The sequence below is a fragment of the Cololabis saira genome, chromosome 8 (assembly GCF_033807715.1).
Source record: "Cololabis saira isolate AMF1-May2022 chromosome 8, fColSai1.1, whole genome shotgun sequence".
In the NCBI taxonomy this organism is placed as follows: domain Eukaryota; kingdom Metazoa; phylum Chordata; class Actinopteri; order Beloniformes; family Belonidae; genus Cololabis; species Cololabis saira.
In genome coordinates, this window is record NC_084594.1 from 10,004,127 (window position 1) to 10,023,767 (window position 19,641).

At 38.6% G+C, this 19,641-nt stretch overlaps 1 protein-coding gene across 2 annotated transcripts in view; it reads right to left on the bottom strand.

The window, feature by feature from the left end:
• The window catches only part of kif5ab (kinesin family member 5A, b), a 135,333-nt gene that overhangs the window by 69,776 nt on the left and 45,916 nt on the right, over positions 1-19,641 (bottom strand). For both annotated transcript variants that reach the window (XM_061726710.1, XM_061726709.1), the window contains exons 4-11: positions 19,404-19,508; positions 18,954-19,002; positions 16,910-16,965; positions 14,186-14,273; positions 13,834-13,958; positions 10,198-10,302; positions 4,980-5,128; positions 3,367-3,515 (exon numbers count right to left, since the gene is read on the bottom strand). In XM_061726710.1, the coding sequence (XP_061582694.1) occupies positions 3,367-3,515; positions 4,980-5,128; positions 10,198-10,302; positions 13,834-13,958; positions 14,186-14,273; positions 16,910-16,965; positions 18,954-19,002; positions 19,404-19,508 (826 nt within the window). The remainder of the gene's footprint in view (positions 1-3,366; positions 3,516-4,979; positions 5,129-10,197; positions 10,303-13,833; positions 13,959-14,185; positions 14,274-16,909; positions 16,966-18,953; positions 19,003-19,403; positions 19,509-19,641) is intronic.

Here is a 19,641-nt window from a genome sequence, read left to right on the forward strand (position 1 = left end):
AACAATAAAAAAAATACCAATTTTAACTAAATCTATCTCGCTCTCAGATCCACCATGTTTGTTACACAAAAACTTTCTTTCTTTCTTTCTTTCTTTCTTTCTTTCTTTCTTTCTTTCTTTCTTTCTTTCTTTCTTTCTCTTCTTTCTTTCTTTCTTTCTTTCTTTCTTTCTTTCTTTCTTTCTTTCTTTCTTTCTTTCTTTCTTTCTTTCTTTCTTTCAGGCTCATTTTCTTCCTTCCTTCATTCCTTACTGCTCTCTCCTTCCTTCTTCCCTTCCTCTTTTCTCCCTTCCTTCCTCCTTTCCTTGTTTTCTCTCTTCCTTCCTTCCTTCCTTCCTTCCTTCCTTCCTTCCTTCCTTCCTTCCTTCCTTCCTTCCTTCCTTCCTTCCTTCCTTCCTTCCTTCCTTATTCCCTTCCTCTTTCTTTCCCTCCTTCCTTCCTTCCTTCCTTCCTTCCTTCCTTCCTTCCTTCCTTCCTTCCTTCCTTCCTTCCTTCCTTCTTTCCTTGTTTTCTCCCTTCCTTCCTTCCTTCCTTCCTTCCTTCCTTCCTTCCTTCCTTCCTTCCTTCCTTCCTTCCTTCCTTCCTTCCTTCCTTCCTTATTCCCTTCCTCTTTCTTTCCCTCCTTCCTTCCTTCCTCCCTTCCTTCCTTCCTTCCTTCCTTCCTTCCTTCCTTCCTTCCTTCCTTCCTTCCTTCCTTCCTTCCTTCCTTCCTTCCTTCTTTCCTTGTTTTCTCCCTTCCTTCCTTCCTTCCTTCCTTCCTTCCTTCCTTCCTTCCTTCCTTCCTTCCTTCCTTCCTTCCTTCCTTCCTTCCTTCCTTCCTTCCTTCCTTCCTTCCTTCCTTCCTTCACGTACATTGTGCGTGGATTTAACACAGAACCATAAATCATCTTTACACAAAAACATCATCAACAGGAATTTATCGTTTTTACCACGAGATGACAAATTCTTACTGTGGGGAATTTTTTTGACGGTTTATCATGAACGGTAAAATATCGCCCATTCCTAACGTAAAGCTCTAGACATTTATGTCTGGTAGACTGGTATGGAGTCTGGTAGACTGTCTTCCTATATCTCCACTGACAGGTATTCAGATTGGATCAAATGGGGTTAAATCTGCACTGACGAGGACTGAAAAGTGATGTCTGCAGCCTGGTGGAATTTTCATTCTTGTTGGTGAAAGCTTCTCCATGCATGAAAAAAGAGACGGGGACAGGGACAAGCAAGCGCTGCACTGTAGTCATTCCTCTAAGCAAACAGTGTTATCAGGAATGTCATCTGTCTGCACACCAGCCCTCCCCCCTGGAAGCACCACACTTTTGTTTTTCAGTTTGTTGTTCTTTTAACTAAATTGATATAAGAGCCATGATCGTGCAAACATCTTCTTAAAAGGGAACAAGATTGGAGAACAGAGGAAAAGATTTCAATCAATAAAATCCACAAACAGTTTTTCTTGTGAGATATGCAGCTTAGGCAATTCTGATTTGCTATATTTTAGTCACAGAGCTTTTTCATTTCTTTCTGTTTTTGATCTTAAAAGGGGGATTTGCATCTTTTTTTAAAAAAAGAATAAACACTGCTAAAGGGTTTGAATGAACCTTCATTTTTCATTAGTCTGACTGAGAGGAAATTTGATAAAGTCGTGTTTTGGTTGTTTTGGTCTAATGCAGTTTATAGACACACTGATGCTTCTAACACTTAGCAGTTACAATATTTATCATACTTACCTGCATTAATAGGCATGTTAACCTTTACTAATCTGACATAAAAAGTATGTGACGGGTGAAATAATTTGTTTTGCAGATATGGATGTGTGAACTGTCATAACCCATCTTGATGGGTTCATTGATTGATAGAATTTCATATCCCGGTACCTCCCAGACGTTCCTCCCAGCCCCTCACATATCAGTCTTAAGATTTGTGAGCCGATATGAAAAAGTGACGGGGATTAACAGTATTTTGCCTCTGGAGATCATGAATGGAGGGCAGTGTAAGTGTCTGGATTACTGACTTAAGTTTTGGGAGTTCAAGTCAAAGGCAAACTGGGTTTTTTTTTGTAAGTACAAAAAAGAATGCTTTACTATCATTACCTACAAAATAAATTACAAAATAGGGATTGACCCTTCAGCTCCTTCAAAACACACTCAAATGCAGCACATAAAACATATAAACCGAGCAAAGCTTTCATCTGTCAGGGACGCCATGCTGAACCTGACGGTGAGCCCTGGATGCTTCTTCCTAACAAGTTTGTTCAAAGGTACTTTTGGGTGTGTTTCGGTTTTTTTTCGGGTTTTTTTCGGGTGTGTTTTGGGTTTTTTTCGGGTTTGTTGCGGGTGTATTTCGGGTTTTTTCGGGTGTGTTTCGGGTTTTTTTCTGGGTTTTTTCAGGTTTATTTTCGGGTGTGTTTCGGGTTTTTTCGGGTTTATTTTTGGGTGTTTTCCGGGTTTTTTTCGGGTTTATTTTCGGGTGTGTTTCGGGTTTTTTTCGGGTTTGTTGCGGGTGTATTTCGGGTTTTTTCGGGTGTGTTTCGGGTTTTTTTCTGGGTTTTTTCAGGTTTATTTTCGGGTGTGTTTCGGGTTTTTTCGGGTTTATTTTTGGGTGTTTTCCGGGTTTTTTTCGGGTTTATTTTCGGGTGTGTTTCGGGTTTTTTTCGGGTGTGTTTCAGGTTTTCTTCTGGGTTTTTTTGGGTTTATTTTCGGGTGTGTTTCGGGTTTTTTTCTGGTTTTTTTTGGGTTTATTTTCGGGTGTGTTTCGGGTTTTTTCGGGTTTATTTTCGGGTGTGTTTCGGGTTTTTCCGGGTTTATTTTTGGGTGTTTTCCGGGTTTTTTTCTGGTTTATTTTCGGGTGTGTTTCGGGTTTTTTTCGGGTGTGTTTCAGGTTTTCTTCGGGGTTTTTTCGGGTTTATTTTCGGGTGTGTTTCGGGTTTTTTTCGGGTGTGTTGCGGGTGTATTTCGGGTTTTTTTCTGGTTTATTTTTGGGTGTGTTTCGGGTTTTTTGGGGTTTTTTTCGGGTGTGTTGCGGGTGTATTTCAGGTTTTTTTCGTGTTTTTTTTGAGTGTGTTTCGGGTTTTTCTTCGGGTTTTTTTCGGGTTTATTTCCGGGTGTGTTTCGGGTTTTTTTCGGGTGTGTTTCGGGTGCCTGTGCCTAATGTGTATAATTCAGATAAACTCTTCTTTATCTGAATCTGTGCTAAATTTTACTACCCAACACTGCCATACCAAACGGTTACTGCCACAAGGATGGCTAAACATTTTTTTCTTTTAAAGATTATGTTTAGACATTAAACACAAATGCCTGGGAAGCCATTTTCACACTTTCCGGGCAGAGGATTATGTTCAGTGTTAGTTGGCATGATATCAGCGCAGGCATTACCGTTCTTCCAGCGGTTCAGCTCATCGTCGAGTTTTTGAATCGTCTCCTTCATTAACCTGTTCTTCTCCTTTTCCTTTTCGTACTTCTTCTTCCACTGCTCCGCTGTGAGCTCCAGATTAACTGTCACGGTATTCCTAATGGTCTTTGCCCTATTAGGAGGGATACAGAGGGGGAAGGAAACCGTGAGAAAGAGGGGTGGAAAAGAGAAATAGATGGAGTGATGGTAGGAGGGTTATAAGTAAAGATACAAAGCAAAAAAGGAAAAGGCAAGTTTGAGTGAACAGAAAAAACGTAAAGAGAGACGTATCAGCAGTGGCTGCTGGCTGGAATTGGGTTTGCATCTCATTAATTGGTATGCAAATTGGGTTTCTGCCAGCTGTGTTTGGTGGTGCATGTAGAGAGAGGGGGGTGCAGAGGACAAATGCATCAGCTTGCCCAAAACATATCCAAACAAAAAAGAGGAGTGATATGTTTGGGACAATAGATGACTTTTTTCCCCCCTTTTATAATATAAATAGCTAGCTTCATTAAACTGAAATCACTTTGGCAATACAGCCACAGCACTTAGTTGCTGATTTCACACTTCAGGGAAAGGACACAGTGTTCTTAGATACGTAATTACCAATATAAGAAAGACAAACAGCCTAAGCCAAAGTTTTCTCATCACATCAGACTCGATAAAGGACGTTAATGAGATCATTAAATCAGCCATCAGGTGGCAGAATGTTCATGTTGACCAAAATAATATATCCAATGTCTGCGTATTGCCTTCTAAAGTGCAGAGTACAACCTATACCATCTATATTGTATCTGATATATTGTATCATCTGTATTTTGAACCTACACCTGATAAACCTGATAAAAGGTATTTGTTTAATTGTATGTTGCACGCAGGTCACTTATGTTATGTTTTATTGCTCTAAATAAATATGAATTGATATTTTAACAGTTAAAAAAAATAATTCTGATCTTTCTGTTTTTTGTATGTTAATCTTGACATGAAATTTTAATATCTTCGGTGGAGGCTTCAAATAAGCCCATTGGGTTTTTTGCCTCTTCCTGCACCTATAGTGTTTATCATTGATATTTCCTGTATATTTTTTTTTTAAACTGTGCAAAACAATAAACTAAACTAAACTAAAAAATTATGCTCATTTCATTGGATTTTTCATGAATTAAAAAAAAAATTTAATGAATTTGTTTGTCATGTGAAACAGCTTTCACATTGTTACATTTTTCAAAAGAAAAGGGGACCAGATTTTCTCATTTAAATTCAAACTCTTTCATTCTCTTTGGTCTGTGATTACATTATTAATTTAAAGGAACTCTCAAGTCAATCTCTGGAAAAAACTGAAGGGGCACAAGCCGGTTCTTTTACCATTTCTTTCTTCTCCAATTCCTACATGCTACATCTTACCAATTAGATAAGAAGAAAAAGAAACCGATTGCAGTGCAAAAACCTTGGCCCGTAGCAGTGTGGTGGTCATCAAAGGCAAAGTTGGACTAACTCAGTAATTCTTATGTGAAAACCAGCATGAGCAGCTGAGGGAGGCAGGGATGTGTTCTGTTGTGCAGCAGCTAATGAATGGATGCCTTGCAGAGAAGCACATTACCGTTGGCCAAACATCAGGGTGGATTTGGTCTCTGCGTCGTTGTAGCTAGAGGGAGAGCAACAGATAAACATGGTAGTGCGGCAGTTCCCGCCCAGCGAGTCCTGCAGGATGCGAGTCATTTTGCTGTCACGATATGGCACATGGGATTTCTACAAGGAGATAAAGAAAGGAGAGAAGAAAGGGAATGCAAGATTGCAAGAAAGGCATCAAAAGAAAAAAAAAGATGAGGGCAGGTTTTAAAAAAGTTCTAAGATCTTTGAATTGTTCCACAACTATTCCTCTCTTTGAAATATGTGTTGTTGTAGGAGCTGCAGACAGCAAAGAGAGAAAAATGGTTCTCTTTCTGTCACATCATTCACAATTCTCAGTATTTAACCTGGAGAATGCTTTCTGAAAGACAGTCTGTGCACCGTGAATAAGGAATAAATGCCAATACATCTCTAAAAGACTGGTGAGGCATTTACAGTCTGTCAGCACTTCCATTAGTTTTATGAGGAGTTTCCTGAGCCCTCAGTTATATAATAAGAGACAGCGAATGTACCAATTATCGTGATTGGGCTTGGAAGGACAACATGGATCATAGAACCAGCTGTAGCACCGAGATTTATGTATTATAAACAGAAAACCAACAAGTAAATCGCCGTAGCGTTCATCCAACACAGCTACAACAGAAGAAAGTCAACACAGTGGGATTCATATCTATGATTTGATATCACTTTTTCCCAATTGCCAATGCTCTCAGTTAAAGGGCTTTTGGTTCAGTTTTGTTTTTACGTCAGATAAATTGTGAAACCTTCAATGTTTTATTTGTCTGGTTTAATCTCTGATGTTTGCCTTGTAATCTCAATGGCAACAGGATTCCAAATATTTTGACAGAACTGAGTTGACCACTAAGTCTTAATCCTAAACCATGCTACACGGAGACTAAAGGCACCAACGTGGCATTTATAGATATGAGAGTCCAACATTTATCTGCGGGGGCCTGTAGTTTACGCTACTCAAGGTTAAGGGCCAGTTTTCTGACGCTGCCTTGAGAGACTGCGACAATAATAAAGTGCTGGCTCCATTGCCGACCCTTGGAGTAAGGATGCCAGTAAAAGTTGAACAATTGTCACTTTCGATAAAATTACAGCAACACTGAAAACACGGGAGCTGTTAGAGGAGAGGATACATTTTATATCTGCAAGTGTTGAGCTGAGTCTTTGCAGGGACTTGTAGATCTTTTAAAAGAAGAAAATAGCTGCAGGTAGACTACTTCTTATTGTTTTGTCATTCTGAACAAAACTGATTTAAACCTGTAATACTGAATGGTAAATAGACTACTTGTATATACTGTACTGCTCATCTTTTTTTTTAACTTTTACAAAACAAACCTCATTGAGCAAATCGTTTTTTTTTTTGGTCTATACTGTTTTTTCTTTAGTCTATACAGCATTTTTTTCTCAATCATTGCTACACTCCCACATTGTGGCACCAGAACAGGGCCGGGTCTACAGGGGGGGCAGAGCCTTGCCCACCCGTTGCTCCCCTATTTTGAACGTTCTTAAAAAGATACTACTACTCTGCTCAAAAGCACCCTAATGCATTGAAAGAATGCATGATTTTTCTTTTATAAAAGATCAACTTTGGCCCCTCAGATATGGAGCCAAATCAAGGCCAAAAGTTTTGCTAATTTGAAAATAAAATTTGAACCTGAAAATTCTTTTTTACAATTTCAATTTTTTTTTCAGTGTCAGATCTTTTTTTCAGTTTCAGAACTTTTTTTTTCAGTTTTGCATCTTTTTTTTCAGTTTCACTTCTTTTTTTCAGTTTCAAATCTTTTTTTCAGTTTCAGATCTTTTTTTTTCAGTTTTGCATCTTTTTTTTCAGTTTCACTTCTTTTTTCAGTTTCAGATCTTTTTTTTCCAGTTTCAATTTTTTTTTTCAGTTTCAGACTTTTGGCCCCGATCTGGCGTAGGGGGCGTGGCATCAACTGAGAGGGGCGTGGCATCAACTGAGAGGGGCGTGGCATCCTGAGTGACAGCATCACAGAGAGGGCGGGGGACCTTCCTCAGTCATGTTGCCTTCAGGAAACGTAGGTTGCAGAAGTTATCAGTAGAAGTATGATTCAACACTGTATATACACCATATTCACGTCAGTCTGGCATAGTGTATTGCTTTTATACTGCAATTGGTGCCAAGTACAGTAGTTTCACTTATTTTTAACTTCAAGTCAAGTTAAACTTATTTAACCAAGCTAAATTTCAACCAAGAACCAACCACCAAAGGTTGGTTCAGAAAAAATATGTGATATCAGTATGTCTGTTAATCGCTAGTCAAAACGGGTTGTTATGTCTGAATTGTTGGTGTATCGCAGGCCTGTTAAGCCTCACACATTTCTCACGCTCAGAAATCATTAACTTTAACGCACAGAAATTCCAACAGCCCATCTTATGAACGAGTCAAAATGCAGCTCAGAGCAGCTGTCCAATCAGAAAATGGAGTTTCTCAACCAATCAGAAAGTCTACATTATTGTTGCTGGATGAGTTCTGAGTTTCAGCCTCAAGCGCTTCATTCCCTCTAAGACAATATTTGAAAACAGAAATATTACAAGTTACATTAGCAAAACAGGAAGGAGTAACCAGGAGAAGGAAGCAGAAGAAAGGGATAGAAATGAAGGAGAAAGGAGATGAATTGAGGAGGTTCAGATGTGGGTGGATGGCCACTGAGGGAGGAACAGAGCAGCGACAAAGGGAGGAAGAAGAAAACAACAAGACAGTGGTGGGAGGGATGAAGACAAGAGGGTGTCAGGTTCAGAAAAGGGACAGATACTGAAGAGGGAAGAGATGAAGATGAGGAAAAAGACTGCAGGGAGTCAGAAGAACAACACTAAATTTCAGCTCAAAAAAGCAAAAAAGAGGAATATTCAACTGATATATTTTTCTTACTTTTCTTACTATATATCTATTCCAAATTCCAGTGTAGCAACATAAGATGATACTCAATAAAATAACATGCTTTAACCCTTGTGCTGTCTTCGGGTCAAAACTAATTCTCCTGTTCCTTCTTTCCTCCTGCTCTCTCCTTCCTTCCTTCCTTCCTTCCTTCCTTCCTTCCTTTCTTTCTTCCTTCCTTCCTTCCTTCCTTCCTTCCTTCCTTCCTTCCTTCCTTCCTTCCTTCCTTCCTTCCTTCCTTCCTTCCTTCCTTCCTTCCTTCCTTCCTTTCTTCCTTCCTCCCCTCCTTCCTACCTTCTTTTCATTCTTCCTTCCTTCCTTCCTTCTTTCCTTGTTTTCTTCCTTCCTCTTTTTCTCCCTACCTTCCTTCCTTCCTTACTTCCTTCCTTCCTTCTTCCCTTCCTCTTTCCTCCCTTCCTTCATTCCCTCCTTCTCCTTCCTTCCTTCCTTCCTTCCTTCCTTCCTTCCTTCCTTCCTTCCTTCCTCCTGCTCTCTCTTTCCTCCTTCCCTTCCTTCCTTCTTTCCTTGTTTTCTTCCTTCCTCTTTTTCTCCCTTCCTTCCTTCCTTCCTTCTTTTCATTCTTCCTTCCTTCCTTCTTTCCTCCCTTCCTTCCTTCCTTCCTTCCTTCTTCCCTTCCTCTTTTCTCCCTTCCTTCCTTCCTTCTTTTCATTCTTCCTTCCTTCCTTCTTTCCTTCCTTCCTTCCTTCCTTCCTTCCTTCCTTCCTTCCTTCCTTCCTTCCTTCCTTCCTTCCTTCCTTCCTTCCTTCCTTCTTCCCTTCCTCTTTTCTCCCTTCCTTCCTTCCTTCCTTCCTTCCTTCCTTCCTTTTCCCTTCCTTCCTTCTTTCCTTCTGCCCTCTCCTTCCTTCTTTCCTTGTTTTCTTCCTTCCTCTTTTTCTCCCTTCCTTCCTTCCTTCCTTCCTTCCTTCCTTCCTTCCTTCCTTCCTTCCTTCCTTCTTTCCTTCTTTTCTCCCTTCCTTCCTTCCTTCCTTCCTTCCTTCCTTCCTTCCTTCTTCCCGTCCTTTTCTCCCTTCCTCCCTTTCCTCCCTTCCTTGTTTCCTTCCTCCCTTCCTCTTTTCTTCCTTCCTTCCTTCCTTCCTTCCTTCCTTCCTTCCTTCCTTCCTTCCTTCCTTCCTTCTTCCCTTCCTCTTTTCTCCCTCCCTTCCTTACTTCCTTCTTTCCTTCTTTTCATTCTTCCTTCCTTCCTTCCTTCCTTCCTTCCTTCCTTCCTTCCTTCCTTCCTTCCTTCCTTCCTTCCTTCCTCCCTCCCTTCCTTCCTTCCTTCCTTCCTTCCTTCCTTCCTTCCTTCCTTCCTTCCTTCCTTCCTTCTTCCCTTCCTCTTTTCTCCCTTCCTTCCTTCCTTCCTTCCTTCCTTCCTTCCTTCCTTCCTTCCTTCCTTCCTTCCTTCCTTCCTTCCTTCTTCCCTTCCTTCCTTCCTTCCTTCCTTCCTTCCTTCCTTCCTTCTTCCCTTCCTTCCTTCCTTCCTTCCTCCCTTCTTTCCTCCAGCTCTCTCCTTCCTTCTTCCTTTCCTCTTTTCTTCCTTCCTTCCTTCCTTCCTTCCTTCCTTCCTTCCTTCCTTCCTTCCTTCCTTCCTTCCTTCCTTCCTTCCTTCCTTCCTTCCTTCCTTCCTTCCTTCCTTCCTTTCATTCTTCCTTCCTTCCTTCCTTCCTTCCTTCCTTCCTTCCTTCCTTCCTTCCTTCCTTCCTTCTTTTCATTCTTCCTTCCTTCTTTCCTCCCCTCTTCTCTTCCTCCTTCCTTGACCCAAAAACAACGGTTAAGAAGAATCCTATGTTTTAATGTTAGACGTGTAAAACTGTACAATTCATCTTATTTTATCTCTAATCTCAATGAGCCACAGCCTGTGGTAGAGAAACCGTATTAGCTGCGTTTGGTAGTTTTTTGCTAGACTGCTAGACACCTGTACCTTGTGAGCCACAATACTTTCCAGAGGGATGTAATTTGCATTGAAGCATAATTACATCTCAGCATTTGCAACAAACGCAAATGAGACATTTCCACAAAACAGGAAAAAAAACTATCCACTTATAAGTAAGGCTCATCTCAATTCCCATGATGCTGGCTAGATTTGTTGTGCTATCACCAGGTGCTAAACTAATCGCCACATTCAAGGAATTTAAGTAGTAGAAACGTAATGATTTCATCTAATTCACCGCAACCAGGACACATATTGACCAGCGTGAGCCAGTTAAACGCAAACCATTAGGAAAGCAAGCCTGAGGCGAGCGCTGGCAGATTAGAAGGACTGCAGGACAAGTTTCCACCGTACCGTTCCTTCAGCCAACGCTGAGATGACGTTCCCGAGGGCCGACAGGGACCTGTTGATGTTCTTGGCCTCATCCAGCACCGATCCCTCTGCACCCGTCTTACTGACCTGACACAGATATGGAGATATGGAGACATGGAGGCTTTGAGTTTAGAAAGCACATTATCCAGAAGGGATCTTTTTTTTTTTTCTTTACTGATTTCCATTTCAAGGCTCGAGTGAAGGGTGTTACAAAAACAGTTCCTTCACAAAGCAGAACAAAACATGATGCTGCTGTCAGCCAGTAAACCCCCAGAAGAAATACTCATTTTATGATTTTGATTAAAGCAGCACAATGTAACTTTCAGCTTTTGTTGAGTTTGGCGGCTCCTTTGGACAAAATCGGTAGTGCTTTACCAGAAAGAACACTACATTTCCCATGAGCACCAGCGCGTACTGCCGGAAAACTCCTGTCCCCGTTGCGTGCATTTGTTTTGAGGAGAGAAGACGGGACAGACTTTCAAAATTACTTTTCTGTTTACAGCGGTCGTTTGCAGGATGGATAGCAAAGAAGTAATGTATCTATTTTTGGTTAAACAATATAATATGACGATGTTGAAAAACACTAAGTTCAACTTGGTTTTATTAAGTTGTTTCAGCGAGATAATGCACCCTACAAACTCATACGCTCTGCACCTTTTTCCTGTCACGTTTTTTAGAGGGACTTCGTCATAAATTAGTAGTCCAACATACTTACTGACAAAATAAAAAAATACTTTATAACCTGTGAATAACTGAATGCCCATTCCTTATATTTTGCAGATCAGCCCTGAACAATTTTACAATGTATTTTACATTTAAAAATACTAGAACCCAAGACGAATCCCCTGTGCGTGAAAACATTCTAATTTTGATTCTTATTGAACATAGAACTCTACATTTACATTTGTATCATAATAACAATACTGTCTTTTGTTTTATCCCCATAAATCCCCATCGGTCGACATCCCTCCCCGTCTTTCATCTCACGCCAGCGAGTGAACGCCGGGCCAATGTTTATTCTTGTCCAGGCATTTAGCTTGTTACTCTCCCGCTTTCTTTTTTCGCCTCCTCCGATAAAACTTTTATTTTCTTCGTTTTTTTTCGCTGCTTCGGCCATGATTTCTGCGCTCCACGACCCGCCCAGCTTTCGTCTCGACTACGAATCGGGAAGGAGGGGGAAGTGACGTATGCCGTAAAGCAGTCAAAGCCGTAAAGATTTGTAGTTTTTTAGTGTGGAAGGGTTCCTACCATGCTCCTCAAAGTTACATAGTGCCAGTGAAGCTGATACAGACCCCTCAGACCATGACAGAGGTTCATTAAACCGGTTGGAAGTTGATGTACCATCACAATGACTCTGGAAATATTAGATTAAGGTGGAAAAGTTACAAAGTGCTGCTTTAACTGATCATGAATGTTGAAACCAGGCTTTTATTGATCTCACTGAGACAAACATGTAACTGTAAATTTATGGTTCAGTTTCCAGATAATGATTTGGCAAAATGTGGTGCATGCAATCGGCGTTATCTGCTATTGATTGGTTACAGTATATTTATCAGAAAAAACAACAGCTCATTTGAACACAGAAAAAATATGTGATATGAATTAAATCTGAGCACAACCACAACTGGATACAAATTGTTTGACTCTTAGAATTTGTATGGAAATTTAACAGGGAAGTAAAATACATGATGAGAGGGACAGAAACACTGAGATCCAGTCATTTCTGCAAAAGATCCAGCTTTAACAAGAAAGGCACATCACACAGCACCATAATTGTCGGGGGACATAATTATTTGCCAGAACATAATGAAAAGCTTAATTGTAGGAAGAAAGGTGCCCCATGAAAGCCTTCTGTCAAGCCTGAATCAGTTTCCTGTTCAAACCAGTCGTTAATATCTTTTATTAAAGCCTACGGAGTTGCTGGAACATCCACTCCCCCGAGCATCCGCCAGGGATGACCGGGATGACTTACAGATGCACCGTCAGCACTTATTAGCTCAGGAGCATAGCCATCAGCATCTATCCACACTATGTAGCCCTCTGGTACAGTCTCTGGTACAGTCTAGTCCATATTTTGCTGTAGTGATGTAAGTGTTATCATCTCCAGATGATGTCTAGAAGCAAAGACCCATGTTTTCTGATGTGTGTAATATGTTATGTTATGTTATGTTATGTTATGTTATGTTATGTTATGTTATGTTATGTTATGTTATGTTATGTTATGTTATGAATCTTTATTTCGACTTGTACACACTTTTTGCAGAATAAGATGAAAAGGAAAGAAAAAAACAACATTTCTTTTGCCGAAAAGGTGTAGGCTGAAGCCGTAGCTTATAGGGCCTACCCTTTTTATCTTATAATCAGCAAAAATATGAGACATTAGCTTTTACTTCATGGAAACAAACAATACATAAAGAAGACAAAAATAAGTAAGACAAAATATAAAATTGACGTTTCACATTCTAGAATGTTTTTGATAATATACTTTATAATTATAGTGTTTTATATTTATTAACAGTATTTTCTTTAAACAATTTATTTAACTTGAGGATAGAACGACACATTTTTAGGTTTTTATTACAACTATTCCAAATTTCTCTAGCCTTAATTGATGTACATCTCTTTTTAATATTAGTTCTTGCTGTCGTCATCTCAAACATGAGTTTCCCCCTCAGATCATAGCAGGTTTCTTTTATTTGGAACAGGTCCTGAATGTAGTTTGGAAGCAGTTTCTGCTGGGCTTTAAAGGCAGTTTAAAACAGTTTTTTGCTCTACTATATCATGGAATTTTAAGGTATTATATTTAATAAAAAGATTATTTGTTGGTTTATAATAGTCAGATCTATTAATTATCCTTAACGCTCTTTTCTGTAACAGGAAAATAGGGTTTGTAAATGTTTTATAGGTGTTACCCCATACCTCCACACAATAAGTCATATATGGAACAATGAGTGAGTTATACATCAAAAACTGTGCTCTTTGACGGAAAAAATAATTTGTTTTATTTAATATTGCTATGGTTTTAGACATTCTTGATTTTACACTATTTATGTGTGATTTCCAGCTAAGTTTATCATCAATAATTACCCCCAGGAACTTATTTTATATATATGTCACAAGTGCAGTCTAAAGTATGACCACTTTCCTGAAAACAGATTGTTCTACAGATGGATGGGGTTAACTCAAATTGCACATGGTTTTTCTCAGCTGAAATATGTTTTAACAGAACTTCACTGCTCCTGACTCCATATATTTATTTTTGGCATAATCAAACAAACTAAATGCCTCAGAACACACAAACACTAATCCTCATATTGCATCAGTGGCAGATTAAATCACCCGCAAACAGAGACTCTTCTGTCTATATAATTGATTTTTTCACAGAATTCAATAGAAATTCAGAATAAAACTCTAGTGCTTTGGTGTATGAAGTGGAAGCCTGAACGTACTGCAAGAGTGAGGTTTAAGACTCCAAAGCAGTGTTTATCTGCTTCTCTGATTCCTCAAAACAAGAATTTCTCAGAAAAAAACATCTAGCTGAAGAAGTTAAAAGCCTGAACAAAATCAAACATCCTAAATTTGAAATACTGACAATTCCCATCTTTCCATTCAACCCACCTTTTCACTGCCGGCGAGGTCGACCAGGTACAGCTTCCCGCTCAGCTTCTGCTCCGTCTCCACGTTCTCTTGTTTGATGTTTATCAGAAAGATGCTGTGACTACGGGAACTATGCTCATTCATGTCTGGAAATGAAGATGAGGAAGGGAGAAAAGGCAAACAAGGGAGTCTTTATTCAAAATTTCATTCAGTTCACTGTTCCCATGCACATATAGACAAAAAAACCCTCTCTTTGTACGTCACCATTCATTCTTCCTCTCACACCTTATTTTAAAGCTGTGAAAAACATCTGAGGTGAAGTGTCTGACAGTGCGAGAGTCAGAACATCAGGAAGATCAATGGTGTGACTCACTGGTGACGGCGACGTGCCGGTTGGCCTTCCCCTCATCTATCACATCCATCACTTCCTCGGGGCTCGTGACAAATCGTTCAGTGCAGCCCTTATTGAAACAAATGTGTGCACACATTAACATATAATGTAAAAAAAAAAAAAAGACATGTGCAATCCACCCATCCATATATAATTGGCTTCTACGCATGATTAAAGGCAACTCTATGCTTAGCTATTATCAGTCATGTCTTAAAATGTACACATAATTATGTTTCTCCAAATTCAGAGCCATAACAACAACCAAACATTATTTAAAGCTTTAGGGTTCCTTTACTTCAAATTAGCACCCTCTGAAATGTTAAAGAGGAAACATGTGAAGCTTGCTGATGGCGTATTTGTTTCAGTACAAAATTAAAGTTTGCAATTTAAGTCAATCAAAGCTGGCAAGTTTAAGTGAGAAGATTGATAATGCTCTCCATAGTGTATTATTATTTTAAGGCAATGACCAACATAATGATAAGCTAGAAGAACTGTGTCAAACGGCACTTAAAGGGGACGTATGAAAAGATAAAAACCAAAGCATGAAACAGACGTGTCACTAAAATATTCAGAATTTTAGTAAACCTTTGACAAACCATAATATATCCCCTTAGTCTGATAGATCAGACCTACATGTAGAAAGATCTAAAGTCTGAAAATGATCTATATCAGGGGTCAGTAACCTGCGGCTCTAGAGCTGCATGCGGCTCTTTAGCGCCGCCCTACTGGCTCCCTGGAGATTTTTCAAAAATGTTTGACCTTTTTTTTTTCTTTTTTTCTTTTTTCCTTTTTTCTTCCTTTTTTTCCTTTTTTCTCTCCTTTTTCTCTTATTTTCCTTTTTTCTCTTTTTTTTCCTTTTTTTTCTTCTTTTCTTCCTTTTTTTCTTCTTTTTTTCCTTTTTTTCTTTCTTTTTCCTTTCCTTTTTAATCTTGACATTTCAACTTTTTTCTCGAGATTGTACTTCAACATTAATCTCGACTTTTTTCTCGAAATTTGGATTTTTCGCTCGACATTTTGACTTTTTTCTCAACATTTTGACTTTTTTCACGAAATTTTGACTATTTCCTCCACATTTCGACTATGTTCTCAACATTTCAACTTTTTTCTCGAAATTTTGACTTTTTTCTTGACATTTTGACTTTTTTCTCTCGACATTTCAACTTTTTTCTCGAAATGCACAATGAAAAAAAAAACATTTCCCCAGTTATAACTAATATAGACACATGCAGCATGTGTTGCCTTCATTCTAAGGCTTATACAAGACTTTTCCTTTTTTGCGGCTCCAGACATATTTGTTTTTTGTGTTTTTGGTCCAATATGGCTCTTTCAACCTTTTGGGTTGCCGACCCCTAATCTATATCCTCCCCATCCAACGGTTGATTATCAAAAATAATACTGACACTTTCAGTGGGCACAGCAATTTACAAAATCTTAATACTGTAAAATGGCATACAGTAATTTAGTCTCAGGAGTTTCACATGCTGATTGGAGGATTTTCTTATAATTGACTAGAGGTATTGCTTAGCTGGGCTGAGCCAATACCCCACTGATTACTGCTTCCAGCTCACACATATTATATATGAAGTAATGCCAGTCTTCTCATCCGGATCAGAAAGTGAGAAAGTATATTTTACAGCACACTGCATTTCAGGGCAACAAGCGACAAAACTAAAACCCATTAGACTTTATCTCGGGAGGCCCAACACAGAGGATCAAACTGCTAATCTTGCTGTTGAAATATGATGAAAATATATGTGAAGTGTCCTTAAAGGTACAGTGATATGATTTACAAAAGCAGGTCTCAGGCATAAAAAAAAGATTTAAAGATTTAAAAAATGGTGCAGCACTTCACCATCCTCATGAAAAGCAAATGGAAAATGGAAAGGAATGATGCAAACCTTGCAACATTTTCCTGGATCAATGCTTATCTTTATTATCATTATCATTTAACTAAATATCCATAACAATCTGGAACAGCAGTGTCAAGTGGAAGTGCTATTGTATGGTGGACCAAAACTGACATGATTAATACGAAAGCAATATTATATATATATATATATATATATATATATATATATATATATATATATACCCTATTTTCCGCACTATAAGGTGCACCTAAAAGCCTTTAATTTTCTCAAAAACGGGCAGTGCGCCTTATATATGATCATTACGGTAATTTCTGTTACTGTAGTCAGGGGGATTGTGGGTAATGTAGTTGGTGTCGCCGAAGTAATGGCGCTAAAAACGTCAGGAATCGTCACAGACGTTCAAGACAACAGCAGCGACGCTGACTCGCATAATGGAGACTTTGACGAGACGGAGCAAAGCTGATTTTTATTTTGTTAATAAAGTTTGACATACGGTACTTTTCTTCTTGTTTTTTTTTTTTTGCATTTGCTGTAGGATTTTGTAGCATTTCCTGTAGCACAGCTCCATCAGGTAGATACGTAACTCAACCCCAGCCACTATAGTACGGTATTTTACCATATATTTAGTGCCTTATAATGCGGTGCGCCTTATATATGGAAAAAAGTTTAAAAATGCGTAATTCATTGAAGGTGCGTCTTATAGTGCGGAAAATATGGTATATATATATATATATATATATATATATATATATATATATATATATATATATATAAATATATATATATATATATATTGATATATTGTCAAAATGAATTATGTCTGAAGATAACTCACCTTCACGTAAGGAACTCTGTGCTTGTCTTCATGCACTGACAGATTGGTTTTTGTTACTATGATGACACAAAGGGAAATAAGGAAAGAGTACACAGTTTTACTTACATTTGAGTGTGTGTTTATTTCTGTGTGGATTTACAAACAAGCATCTCTACGACTCAAAACCACCGTGACGTGAGCTGACGATGTTCTACATATTAATGAGTGAGCCTTCATTTATGCAGCGTGAACAAACATTGGAAGATCGATTAATGCTTTCTTATTTCACTGAAGTGGCTGAAACTTTAAGCTCATGCTTGTACTTATGTCAATAAACAAAATAAACATTTTTGGCAAAGACAAATCTTGGCTCAAATTCCTGCATTAGTCATTCTCATTTGACAGTCCTATCGTGTCGATGTTAATTAAATTTCAAAGAACTACAGAGGTTGTTTTTTCCCTTGGAGAATCCATGCATGTGTGTGTGTTTTTTATAACCCTACAGTAATTTTTTATCCCACAAAATCCTCCCTCAGGTCTTGTTCTCTTTGCTGCTCTGATTCATCTCGTTTGTTGTTGATGCTTTTGCTGTTCGAAGCTTAACTGTTCCTCAGCCTCTATGAACTCTCCTGCATACAGATGGGTTTTTTACCAATGTCCCTGGTTCTATTAGAGATGTAATCACAGGGAAGATGTGTGCGGCTCTCTATCCAGGCCTCTCCATCATTCTACACTGGTTATATTTCTTTGTGATAAGAGCAAGCCTGTGTAACTGCAGCCTTTTTGAATATAATGAAAAAAAATTGAACAGGTAAAAGACATTTGAATAAAAAAAAAAGCTTTACAGTCTGCAGCAGATAAATAGCCTACAACCAAGTCAAAGCTTAAGGTTGCTTGATTTTTTTTTATGCAAACAAAAATGTGACCCTGATAAATATTGTGCTTCGATTTGCTCAAGATTGAATGAGTTTCCAGTTTTGGAACAAATGCCCATAAAGGCAGGGAAAGGGATATCTGGATGGAGTTACATTTGATGAGATTTGAAACAAAACTTCACCTAATCCACACACGCAGACATGTATACTAGGCCTGTGTTGAAAAAATCGATTTCCCAATTCTAAATCGATTCTCATATTAATTCCTAAAAATCGATTCATATGTCTAAAGATCGATTTTTTGGTTGTTTTTTTTTGTTTTTTTATGTATTTTTTTTTTCATCATTACATTACAACTTTTGGTTATTTTTTTGTTTATCCCCAAAAAAGGAATGTTTTGTTGGACACGAGAATAACTGGTGCCATGTTTTTGCCTTTAAATATGTTTAAAGGTATGAAAACATTAAAGTGTTAGGTTATAATTGCATACATTGTCTATATTTCATTACTTTACATACTGTCTTGGGGTTACATTTGCAAAAAATGCTAAAAATCAAATGCTCAAATATTAAAAACCAAAATAGACCGAAAATGGAACAAATAAAAACGGAATGTGGGAAAAAATAAAACCGATTTCATCCGTCTCTGTTTCCTCCCTGGATCTGTTTGGACCAATGATTGGTCCTTACAGCATCATTAGCTGCCAATACTTGCTGCTTCCCCAGCCCTAATGTATACTTAAGTAGTTTTTTTGTGTTGTTTTTTTTAACAATGTACTCACAGGATGGCCAGCTACGGGATACTGAGAAGATAAATATTGCATGAGACAACGTGTTCTGGGTTTGAAATTGTGCAGAATCCCTTACACTTCATTCCTATCTGCTGCTGTGTGGTAACATCATACGTCTCCAAGTCCATTAGTTCCTACATGAAACTGTGTAACCTCAAATGCAGTTGCAAGTGCTACTTGGAGTGTTATTTCCCTCACATCTGTTGGAAATGTTCAGAGACAACATATGAAATATGCCAGCTATTCAGCATGTATAACATGCAGGAAATTGTCATTTGACTGAATTTCTGAGATTGCACCAGCTACTATGGGGTTCCAAGCACTGAACCGCCGCTGCAGACTGCATATATTATATTCAAATGTAAATTGTGTTTTTCACAGCTTCTGAGCATAAACATACCATCCAGCAGGTCCCGGATTTTATCCATGTAGATCTCAAAGTAAGAGACCTGCAGCAAAACAACACACACAAAAAGAACAAAAAAACAATGTATTTTTTCCCCTTTTTGCCATGGAGACAGATGATTGATAAGAGGAATGCTGATATCTGCTAGTACAAATATGAAATGCCAAATGATTTTGAGGTAATCTCTCCGCCTGCCAGTGAGGTATTATTATTATCCTCTATTATGAGAAAAGAGAAAATACAGTAGAATAATAATGGTTTCAATAAGGTGAATTATTGATACTTGGTTGGATTACATTAGTAGTTCAATCAAAATTCTCACTGAATATGTAATGGAGGGAGAGAGAGAGAGCAAAATGAGCACACCCTTCTTTCTGTGTGTGTGTTGACTGCACAATGGTGCAAATACACACATAAACAGCCACGACAGAAACCCACACAAACCTTTATATGGAATTCAAGGTTTTCATCCATGGCAAATATATGTTCAAATATGTCCTCAGCGATCCGAGGTATGATTCCCATTCCCTGGGGATCATGAAGGTTGCCCTGTAGGTAGAATTACAAGAGATAGGAGCAAAAGGATGAGCAGGGTAACTGCAGACCCTCGGACAAATTAAACGTAGAGATATTATTGAAGGAGAGGGGACAGAGAAGGATTTTGACTTGAAAAGGAGCAGGG